The 12570-nt window shown below is 36.7% G+C and overlaps 1 protein-coding gene across 6 annotated transcripts in view; it reads right to left on the bottom strand.

The window, feature by feature from the left end:
- EFR3A (EFR3 homolog A) overlaps positions 1 to 12570 on the bottom strand; it is an 82246-nt gene that overhangs the window by 33091 nt on the left and 36585 nt on the right. For all 6 annotated transcript variants that reach the window (XM_081070101.1, XM_081070102.1, XM_081070106.1 and 3 more), the window contains 4 exons: positions 12026 to 12147; positions 8046 to 8195; positions 7307 to 7441; positions 3590 to 3668 (listed from right to left, as the gene is read on the bottom strand). In XM_081070101.1, the coding sequence (XP_080926227.1) occupies positions 3590 to 3668; positions 7307 to 7441; positions 8046 to 8195; positions 12026 to 12147 (486 nt within the window). The remainder of the gene's footprint in view (positions 1 to 3589; positions 3669 to 7306; positions 7442 to 8045; positions 8196 to 12025; positions 12148 to 12570) is intronic.

Below are 12570 nucleotides of genomic sequence, written 5' to 3' on the forward strand. Positions count from 1 at the left end.
TAAAAACCATTCTTACAAAGAATAAATAAGGATACTGGAAAATATTTATGATACTCTGAGTGAAAAAAGCAAGCTGCAAAATACTATGTTTAATACAATTAAATCTGGACTAGAATTATATATACCTAATAAATACTAACACTGGCCATCTCTGAGAGGGAGATTTATGAGAAATTTTTATTCTCCTTATACTTTTCCATAATTTCACAAAGAACATTTACATACTCTAATAATTTGATAATAGGGCAAAATGTTAAAAATAAACAGATTATGACATCTACAGTACTTCTCTCCTACCCAAAGTAGATAAATACTATTTCTTATTATGAACGCCTAACAATGCTAAACAGTCAAAATGCTCATCTAATCAACATCCACTATCAAAATAAAAATCTCATCAATGTGTGCCTGATGAAATTTAAATCTAGAAGATATGAAATTTGCAATTTACAAGGCAATTTTATCATATATAAATAAATTTGATCAATCATAGTGAATGATATCCCAATACCATCCACTAAATCTTAAAAAGCCTGACTAGAAAAATGTTTAACTCCAGTGACTATTTGATTTTTGCAACAGAGTAGTAAAGTTTGTCTTTAGTAAGCCAGTGAAAAAAGGGCCTGTGGCGCTGATCTCCGCATCTGTGTCTGCCTTGGGACAGGACCCATGACCCCATTTTCAGGCTGGTTGCCTTTCTCTGCTGTGGAATGGGTGGTTTTACATAAATACCCAGTGTCTAACACGTAACGGCTATTCTGCTCAAAAGCACAAAATTGCCTCCACTTCTATCAACATAATCAACTTCATCTCCAGGTATTTCTGGCATTTCTGTCAAATACATCACTTTTATGACAACCCAGAGTAAACTAAGTTTGCATTTTCCTCTTTTCTTTTCATTTATTCACTTAAAGCTATGTTAGAAGAGAGAAATGCCAGACAGACAGACATGCATCTGAAACTGAACTTCTTGCCCAGGAAACTACACGCTTTTGATGTGTGAACTTGACGCAAATAGAGACTCTCTTGTAAATAGGATGGCAATGTGACTGACTGACACTTCAGGAGTGGACGAGTGTTATTAACGATAACATATAGCAAGGGCTATCCTAAGCAAACATAGCACATGTTCACAGCAAGTCAAGGACAGTGCCACGTAGGGAAAAAAAAGGAATGAAACTGCCAAGATGTCATACTTTAACAATGCATGGTTTTTAATTCGGGTTTATTGAGGTGTTAGGTTGGTGCAAAAGTAATTGCGGTTTTTGCAATTATTTTTAACCTTTTAAATCGCAATTACTTTTGCACCAACCTAGTATCATTTACCTAAGTTAAAATTCACCCTAATACTGAAGGTTAAAGTACTATTAATGGATGAATAGCTTTAAGAAGCAACGTAATATAGTGGTTAAGTATGTAAGCCCTGGAGTTAGATTTGCCCAAATTCAAATTCTGGCTCCATCATTTGATAGCTTTCAGCTTAAGAGAGTTACTTAACCTCTCTGTACCTCAGTTTTCCTCATCTGCAATATTTAGAAAACACCAATAGTTATTTCATAGGATTGTTGTGGCAATTAAATTAAATTGTGTACAGCATCTAAAATTGGGTCTATCCTATGAAACATGCTTGATAACTAGCTATTACTATTAATCCTTAACTGCTGACTCTTGGAACATTCCTACAACATTGAACATAATAGTAATGACGATAAAAAAAACAAATGAAACAAAAACACCTTTCATCCAAAAGTAACCAGGTGCCAGGCACTGTTCTAAGTATTTTATATGTATTATCACATGTGATCCACACAAACCGTTCTAGGATGGAGGCTAAACTCAATCATACTGCAATTCACAGTGCAACTGAGGTAGGTTCTAAAAAGTGAAATAACTTGCCCAAGGTCATGCAGAAACACTAAGGGAGGGCCTAGCTGTGAGTCTGAACTCAGAGCCTAGCTCTTGGTCACATACTTATTACCTTCAACAAGTCAATGTAGCACAAAAAAAGTAAGCTTTAAACCTAATATTTTGCCTTTAGGACAAATGCCCTACCATATTTGAAACCATCTGAAATGATAGCTACACAATCCCTTAGGGGTAAAATCCTGGTCAGGGCCAGCTAATTTAATGTTTTATGGAGAAGTTGAAATGTTTAATAAACATTTGTTGATTCCTTAACATTGTAATTTATTTTATTAATTTACTTTATGTCTTGCAAAACACAATTTCATCAAGTAGCTAAATCTAAATGAGGGCAAATGAAGAAAGACAAGGCTACAAAAGACGAGAAGAACAGCCTTAATTATGCCCAGAGATTGCCAGATCAAATTCTCATCTACTATATCAAAATTAAACTAAAAGATCTTAAAAGTTCTCATCATGAGGGAAAAAAAAGAGGTTAACTGTGTGGTAATGGAGCTTCAGTGACCTTACTGTGATGACCATTTTGCAATACATACATGTCTTAAATCATTATGTTGTATATCTTAGGTTTATACATGTCAGGTATACCTCAATAACACTGGAAAAAACAATGTTTATTATCCTTCCACATCTAAACCAGCTTTATACTACTACCATTTGCTGAAAACCTACATTATGCTAGCATGCTATACTACCCTTAGCTTAATAGTTAATTTAGTCCAAAAGTGCTGGAATAGAATGACCAGAATTTGAATCCTGACTTCCCTTTCCGCCTCTCTAAAGGTCAGCTTCCCTTTCTGACCTCTCAAGGTTACTTCCCCTTCTGACCTCTCTAAAAGTCAGCTTTCCGAGGTGTAAAAATGAGTGCAATAACAGTATCTAGTTCATAAAATAAGGAGGATGAAATGAGATAGAGCATGTGAGGCTATTAGCATAGTCACAGGCACAGCCAGCACTTGATAAATGGTAGCTCCCACTGTAATATATAAATGAACCATTTCATGGATGCCATTCAAGTTCTCTTTTCAGAAATGAGGAAACTGGAGCTCACAGAGGCTGAAAAATTCGCCCCAGTTTATACAAGTAGTAAACAGCACATCTAGGATAAAGATCGTGGTATGATCTATACTAAAAGCTGGGCTCCTTTTTGCTTCCTTATCTCCTTCAGATTAATTATAATTTTTTAGAGCATTAAAAATATGCATGGTATAAAAAGACCTAAAATCCCATATGAATTAAGAGCTAATCGGGTCTGTTCAGGTTTCAATGTAAACCAACATGGTCTTCTGTAGGAGATAAAAGTGGCTCATTATACGGGTCCATAAACACTAAAGGAGTTAAAACATGCACCCAGTAAAACATGCACTATCGATAAACGGTAGCTATTATCATCAGCTATGTGCTGACTGGTAAGAAATATCAATTCCAATGCCAGTTTATCAGGGAAATATAAATGCACAATAAATGTACTAAATAAATACACTGTAACAGCGCTATTGTAAAATCATTTAGTTCTTTTTATTAGATATCTTTGCATCTTGGCAATTAAGAAAATAAGTAGTAAATAAAAATAAATGAGAAAACCAAATTAAGAACGTGTTTTATATCCTACTGCGTTCTATATCTCTGATGATATGCTTATCAATAAAGAACCAAAATTACTTACCTGAATGGAATACATTATAATTTTAAAGCAGTGAACTGCAAATTCATTGGGATCCCATAGTTTGTGATGATCTAAATGCCTGTAATTAATAATAAGAAAATTGCTTTTAATAATTCCTAATTTTATGATACTTTCTTCCTCTAGAACCCTCAACAATATGTAAAGCTTAGCAAGCAGAAGAATATTACCAAAAGTCAGTGTTTTCGTTTTCAGAAATATGATACATATTTCCAATTGCCATATCCTCTCATAAAACAAGAATAAAAGACTAGAATACATATAAGACTGACATACTTAATGAGCTGGCAAGAAAGCAAAGTCCTTCAATCCAAACTCCACAAGAAGGCAAGAATCTGGAGAGAGGTACGTGTACACTGAAGCCGGCAGCTGTCCCAGGCATATCTTAGGATCTCTGGTGGCCGATAGGTAGTGGTTTAAAGGGCTGTATACACAGGAGACTAGAGATGAAGCTTAGAGCCCACCCTGGAAAGGCAGGCTATCAGATCAGAAATCCTTGCATCAATTCAGGACCTCCCAAAAGATGACACCCTCAGTGAATCTGGGGCAATGTTCTGTTGCAGAAGACTATCAAAAGCTAGCCTGTGGGGGTGGCTGGTTAGCTCAGTTGGTTAGAGCATGGTGCTAATAACACCCAGGTCGATCCCCACATGGGCCACTGTGAGCTGGGCTCTCCTTAAAATAAAAAAAAATAAAAAAAAAGGCTAGCCTGTGTTGGTCTTCGCTCTGAGAGGAACCACAAAAAAAAACATGTAGTCTCTGCAGAGAATCCAACCAGGCTCTTCCCTTGGTTTGACAGAATTCACAGAATCTTTGTGGCTCAAAAAACTGAAGACAAGAATGTAGTTCAAAGTGGAGCCTGAATAACACTGCACCACCCATGCCTTCAGCAGAGGCAAAATAAAACCTCCTATGGAGAACACACCATAAATCCAGGCCTCAAGGATTCCCATAAATAAAGTTACAATCAACGTGAGCTCAACATTAAAATTCATAGAACACACAAGTGAAGAGCTACTAAGAACAAGAGATATTACTGGAATGAACAAATTCAAATTTAAAATAAGTTTATTTTTATGCTTAAAGATGGGGAAAAAACTGTTAAAATTCGACAACTGAATAAAAGTCGATCAAAGATGACAAGTAGATTTAAAAAATAACTAAATCCAGCTTTCACCAATGAAAGATACAGTACTGAAACTAGAAATACTACCAGTTTACTTACACAGCAAATTAGACATAAAGAGAGAATTAGGACTACATCTAAAGAAATTGCCTAGAATGTAGTACAGAGAAGAAAAGGAATAAACAATATGTAAGAGAGCTTCAGGGACATAAAGTAAAAAGGGAGAAGCCCTGACAAGTAACACTTTTAATGAGAGCTTCAGGAGGAAATCATAGAATGAGGGTGAGCTATATTTGAGGAGCCAATCACTGAGGATTTTTCTAATTAAAAACAACCAAAGACCAAGAAGAACCCTAATCTTCAGGCTTAGGAGTCCAATAAAGATAAAGAGAAGATTAACAGACTAAAAGGAATATAACTAGATTCACAAGTAACTCACGAATAACAAAGTGAGTACCTACAGATTGAATTACAAAAATGTTAAGATCTCTACGGTGTAGCCGGAACCATCTTCTTCTTATCTTATAACCCTTTCACTATGTCCGACACTCCAGCCAATGTATCAGCTAATCTCTGCCCCTCACTCAGTCCACACTGACCTCTACCTCTGCTCACGCATCTCATTCAGCCAGAGCCTACTTATCCACCTGAGTCTCCCTCACAGGACATCGCCTCCAGTGCCCCAAATTCAACCTGAAGTCCTTGCATGGAACTGCTACAGCACTTTTTTGGCCTTTTCTCATTACCTATGCATTGTATTATATTAATAATTATACATGCATGTCAATTAACCATCAAGTCTGTTAAGGGCCAGATCGGTTTTATTCATGTGTAGATTCCCCAAAATACCTGGTACATTACTTGCAGAGGGCATTTAATATTTAATTAACATTTAATATAATTAACACATGATCCAGACTTAAGCCCATTAAGAACATAGCTCATTCATGTCCAGTTAATTGGGGAACTTGTTTCTTCCATACTAGCTCTACAGATTTTTTAAGGCCCTGTAGATTACTTCTCAGTTAATAAGAGTATTAAGATAAAAACTGGAATTCTGGTATTAAATCAACATGTCTGGACATTAAAAGACAGATCTGCCTTTAATTATATTTGATATAATTTTGATTATTTCTCGGCAGCATTTTCATAAGCCCTTATAATCTTTAAACAGTAGATAGTTTTTCAGGGTGGGTGGTGCAAATCACAGATCCTTTTGAAAATCTGATGATTCTCTAATTTTTAATATAATTTTGTGGTTCACAGATTTTTTATTTTTCATTTTTTATTAGTTTCAGGTGTACAAAACAACATAATAGACATTTACACCCCTCATAACCTCACCCCCCCATTTACTACCCCTCTGACATCGTATATGGCTGTTACAATTCCATTGACTACATTCCCTATGCTGTACTTTCCATCCTGTGACCATATATATGGAGAGTGCCAAAAAAATATATACACAATTTAAGAAAGGAAAACTGTATTAAATTGTAATACTCAATATAGACCGACAACAAAAGATGAACACAAGTCACGTTTGACTTCTGCAATTACAAGAGGTGCTCACAGTGGTTATCATCAGCGCCCAGACACTTCTGATTATGGTGAACTACTGCTTGAGCAACGTTGACCAAAGTGTCTACTTGGAAACATTTTTTGACATCCCCGGTTTGTGTGTATGTGTGTGTGTTTAATTATAGTTGACATTCAATATTATTCTATTTCAGCTTCAGGTGTACAGTGCAATGGTCAGGCATCTACACAGTCTACGATATAACTAAAGTTCAATTTTGAACCCAAACCTTTGCCCTAAAAGCAAAGAATTCTGGATGTTACATCTAGACTACTTTATACATGCTATAGAGATATTATAGTCAGGAAAGGAAAACGAAAGGCAAATAATTAACAAAAGACAGACTGGCAAAAATGTACAAAAATTACACAGAATATTATACAGTAGATTTATCATCTGATGATTGAGCTGGAACACAAAATCCTGACAAGGCTGGAAAGCTAATGTCTATGTGGAGAAACTCAAAGCTCACAAATGTGTTTTGCCGGAGGGAGAATGTAAGTACCAATGAGATATTTACTATTCCTGCTCTGACTTACTCACTAGGTACAAGAAGAAATTTACTCAGAGAACCGAACGTGCTCTAAAGTAGTCCAGCCAGGGCAAAATGAAAGCCAGGAAGTAGAAGCCAGGGGCTAGGAGGAAGTGACCACAGAAGTTAAAAGACAAGCTACGTCACACTCAGACACTGTCTGTTTTACTATTTACTGTCCATATGCATTTCCAGGTCTGGGGTGGGGGGAAGTCCAGGTACATGATGCACATGATGTAAAGCACAGGACCACACTTCACTTTGAAGGGGAAAAAGCTGATGAAGTGGGTGAACCAGCGCTCAAACGTCTATCTGCCTCAATCCTGTACTCTGCCCACAATGCTCCACTGTTCCATTAATAACTCACTCATACAAGAAGAAAGGCTTTGTCCTCTGTAAGTAAATTAACACAGAATTAATACAGCACAGTCACAAATAACCAGGAAAATACCAACTACTTACGCAAAGACTGGTCTAACAGCATTATTCATATTCCCGTAAGTTGCTCGCCCCAGCAGCTCTCTGAAACAGTTTTCAGCCAGAACAGCGGGATTCTCCTCTTTGTCAGTGGATGGGGAAGAAGGAGGGCCTATGCGACTGAAGAGGGGAAATAAAAAAGGAATGCAAGAATTCTAACGCTAGTTCTAACAGTTAAACAGATTTTACTTCTAGAAATGTTAAAATGACGCTTTCTTTTTATCCCAAAATATCTTAGAAGAAAAAATAAGAAATAAATACAGTCAAAGTCTTTTTGTTGAAAATAATTATAAAGTGAATAGTTATCGTTATTGTTGTTGTAATTATTATTTTGGTTACTTCTAACTTCCTCTGAAAAAGCATGCTGGATCTCTAAAGAATAACAGAAGTCCAGTTAAAATTTCTATTTCTTACACTTGCAGTTAAGTAATGTTAATTCAAATAGCAACTTGGACGCTCAATAACAAGCAGCAATAAAAGTATAAAATTATTCTAAAACAAATAACACCTTAAGTGTATGATTAAAAAGTCTGTGGTCTGGTAAGCCTAATGTGATTACACTAAAGACGAGTCACTTTTCAGAAAGGGCACATATTTAAACTTACGCGACTTTACTGAGCGACCACTACTTACATAATAGTAAAGGCAACACTTTCTTACCCTAGCAAGCACACAATCACTTACAAATGTGAAGCAGCCTCAACCCTAACATCTGTCTCAGTACCTGTCAACCTCTTCTGTCTTCCGCATGTTAAACAGCAGGGATGGAACAATTTTATCCATATGCTGGGGTTCCCAAATAGTAGCCCGAAGCTCATCATTAACTGTCTTGCGAACCACGCCTTGAATACCCCTGATCCCGGCAATTCGAATTCTATAAAAAAGAAAAAACTGAGTCACGAAAAAAAGTTATTTGATCAAGTCTGCTTGCTTAGCTAAGAGAATGAATGCCAAGTAAATATCATGTCAAGTCGATAAAATAAAAATTAACGCAACAGTAAGTCAAATTAAAATCTCAAAAATCTAAGACAGACAAAGACCTAAGGCAGTTCCAAAAGAGACTTACCTTCAATGCCATCTTTTTAAAATCAGCATTTAAAGTTCGAAAGGACAGTAAAAATATAGTACTATCTAGTCTGTATATTATTTTTCAATAAAAGAAAATTTAATCAAAAGCATTAGGTTTTCCTAAGAGGATGATAATATTCAAACTAATATGAACTAGATTATCTCTATTGCTTGCCCAGAAGTCTCAGCAGCTGAGCGAAGACAGGGTTTCACTCTGAACACGCTTCCTCAGACTGCTTTCACTGTTGCTCCCTGGGGGCTTCACGCCTCCTCTAGTCTACCTACATGGAAAGCTAAGTGGGTTCCTTAAAGGTGACAAATAAGAACAATCCAAACAGAGTACAGATAATCTCAACCGTACACATCTGTGTGTAATGACACCTACATTATCATGTGGAGCTGTGACTTAAGACGTAACCACAGTGAGAGTGCTTTCCTATCCTCCATCACAATCCATGTCCCTAAATTCCTCAAGCTCTTCCTCTCTTCTTAAAAAACAAACAAAAACTATACATTCAAGAATGAGAAAAAAAGTGACTAGAAAACAGCATACAAAAATGGGAAAGAACAACTTCACAAGCAGAGTTAACCTGGTCACCCATTTGCCCTAAAACACGTTCCCTCTGGCCAAATTTGATTGTTATTTACTTCCTTTTTCGCTACTGCAGGAAATATTCACCATTCAAGGTTTATTCAGTTTACTCAACCCATAAATAGGTTTAGAGAACGGAAGATATGGGGAAGGGAGTGGTACTGCTTTACAAACCAAGGGGGAAATGACGCAGGCATTTGGGAGGAGCAGATGGAAATGGGATGTGGCGATAATATGATTCGGGGCAGGTGAGAAAGTGAATTGGGAGACAGAGATACAAAGTTTACCTACCACGTTTCCCTGAAAACAAGACGTAGCTGGACCATCAGCTCTAAAAATTAATATAAGACCCAGTCTGATATTATATTATATAAAACCCAGTCTTACGTTAAAATAAGACCGGGTCTTATATTAATTTTTGCTCCAAAAGACACATTACAGATGATGTTCCAACTACATCTTATTTCCAGGGAAATGTGATATTTCAAAGTTGTGTTTACACATGCTGCTTTCTAAACTACAAAGTGTCAAGGGACTCGGTGCAGCCATCACAAACGGGCAAGCCTAGCGTCAGCACAAAGGTGCCTGCGTTACGGACCTGCTGCTACTCCCTGGGGGATGAGAGGGCCAAGCGCGGGTAACACAGACACATGAATAAACAAGGTGACACGAGAACAGTGGCTCAAGCCTCATGACCAGAAGCCCAAATGGAGGACAGCAGATGGCGACGCCCCTGCTCAGGGCAGGTGGGCACGACCGAGAGCCACTACAGCTGCACAGGAAGCATCCAATTCAGATCTAGTACCTGGCCTAACCAGCATATCTCATCCATGACCTCAAAGGAATTTCACAGTTTCCTTATCAATAAAATAGAACAATGGTCTTACCTAAAACACAGGAATATTATAAAGATTTAAGGGAGTTAATTCACGTAAAGTGTTTAACTAACAAAGTGTTAAATACAGTAAGCAATGAGTAAGTATTAGTGGCTCATGCTGTTTATCATGACGATGACGATGATGATGGTGGTGATAATGATGGTGACATGATGAAGGTTGGTCAGAAACTTAGAGTTACAGCTTAAACAATGTGATGTGTAACTTTAAAAGTGGGAACTGTTGCTGCAAGGCAAATGTTTTAAAAAATCTGAACAGTGATCAGCCCCATTTCCTATTGCCCATGCCCTGAGTTCTATTTGTAGGGTTTCGCTAAAAATAAAGGGACAGATAATAGGCATCTAAATGAGAACCTAAAAGGGAATATAAACATGTCTGAAGAAAACCAAATGGGCTTTTACTTCAGGCAAAGCAGGAAAAAACAAAATCAAGTCCTCTATAAAGATCTTCAAGCATTTTAGTTAACACATTTGTTTTACAATAATTCAAATAAAATATTATTTTGGAATTTCAAATGCATATGACATTGTAAAGACCTGGAATTCAGGTAAAAGTATTATAAGGCCTTTGATTTGTGTATAGAAAATTTCAAGTTTGTTTTTGTATAAACATTAATGAAAAATGTTACATGAAAATATGTTCAAAGGATAAGACCTTTCATTAGGGGGCGCTAAATACCTAAAAATAAGATGTAATAAAATTTGGAATTTCTAAAATGCATACTTTCATAAATAATATGGATACCACCATTTTTCACCTACACTGGTTTATATGTGAAACTCACTTCAACCAAACTTTGAGAAACTTCTAGGTGTAGTTTAGTAATCCTCATAATACTAAACTGAAAAAAAAAATAGTACCTTTAGGATATTTTCTGCATTTTAAAACAAAACTGTTACATTCTTTATACTTTTGTGCTCCATTAACAAGTTAATGTCAGCTCCTGAGAATAGGGAACAGTTTTATAAAACTTTTTAATGTCCTTTAGGGAGAAAAAAAGAGATTTTAGTAGCAACTGGGAGAAACAGAAAATTAATTATTATAAGATAGTTACAATTATCTTTACCTTTATAAGGCTTTACCCCTCGTCAGAAAGGAATAACATAGGAGTCTAAATGGCCTTGAGGAAAAAATTACACTACCTGCCTCTCAGACACAAATCGTATATCTGAAAACAACTATTAAATCACCTCTCAGCTTTCCTTCTCCAAGTTAAAAATAACTTTTGCACTTGTGTTTGTTTCTGTAAACCAACACTGTACCTTGCATACTAAAAGCTACTATGACTTTAATTCTTAACTTTAAAGGTTCTCATCTCCATGTAGAGCTCAACCTACAGATTGTGCTTGCAAGTAAGTATTTGATTCCAGATTACTACTACAATGTATCTGAAAGAAATGTTTAAAACTGCCCAAATAAGTTGTCATGATAACCTGAGACTGACAATGACTCAGTAATATACATTCCTTTATTCATTTTATTCAAATGATCTGTGTATTCCTTCCAAGAGCCTACTACGTGCCCAGCAGTACTCAGTGCCAGTGCTACAGGAGACCTCAGAAGACAGCCTTTGTCCTCCTGGAGCTCATATTCCACAGAAGAGTGAGAACAGGTAAGAGCTATGAGAAGAAGATGAAGAACAACTGGGGATGGGATGGCAGGACTGATATTACCAACTAAAAGGTGGCCCGGGAGGACTCTCGCGATAAGGTGACATTTGCAGAAATCTGAACCAAGTAAGGAAAGAAGCCATGTGGGTATCTGGGGAGTTATTCTAGGGAGGGACCCCTTAGTCCAAAGGCCCTGGGAGAAGTGAGCCTGATGTGTTTAAGAAACAGCAAGGAGACCCCCATGGCTGGAGTAGAGCGGAAGGAGAAGAAATGGTGAGATGACAGGCCCTGACGGTGCGGTAGGGTGCTTAATGTGGCATTCTGAGTTACAGTAAAGACTGAATTTTACCGAGTGAGCTGGGAAACCACTCTCAATTTTGCCACTGCAGTTGGTTCTTCTAACAGCAATGAAAAGTTGTATTTCAGGAATAACACATATATTTTCACATTTCCGTTGGTAATTATTATGTAATATGTAAGCAAGATATTCATCAATAAATCACTATGACTTTAAATCATAATGTTAAATAATACCTACTCTGTTCGTATTTCTGGATTGCTGTGACAGGAATGACACATGGCACTGAAGCGAGATACAAAAAAGTCATAACGTCTGTGATAGGATGGTGTGTCTTCTTCAATATTTGCAAATTTGACAAACTGGAAAAAAAACACAATACAAATGTGTTACTGCCTTTTTGAAAGTGGGGACCAAACACATGTACTTTCATTTATTACTTGTTACATTAATAAGACATATTGAAATGACACGTATGAAATATCATAAATACCACATATATACAGTAGGAATCTTTGAATAATGAACTTTAGAAAGTCAAGGATACAGCATTATAAATATTAAATATAACTTGTTAATCCAATTCCTTTTGAGTGAGTGAGCCGGCTGTCTAGAAGGAAAGGTCTTACTCTAAAGCTCGTTTCCTGGATGCTGGCTTCAGTGATGGCCTCAGGCCCAAACTTACAGGCAATTTTATTTCTTAATTGTACGCAGGAAATCTTCCTTGACAGCTGTTACGTAACACATGAACGAATAATATTTATACAAATAAGATGGGATAAGAA

This window comes from Rhinolophus hipposideros, assembly GCF_964194185.1.
Source record: "Rhinolophus hipposideros genome assembly, chromosome: 13".
NCBI lineage: Eukaryota > Metazoa > Chordata > Mammalia > Chiroptera > Rhinolophidae > Rhinolophus > Rhinolophus hipposideros.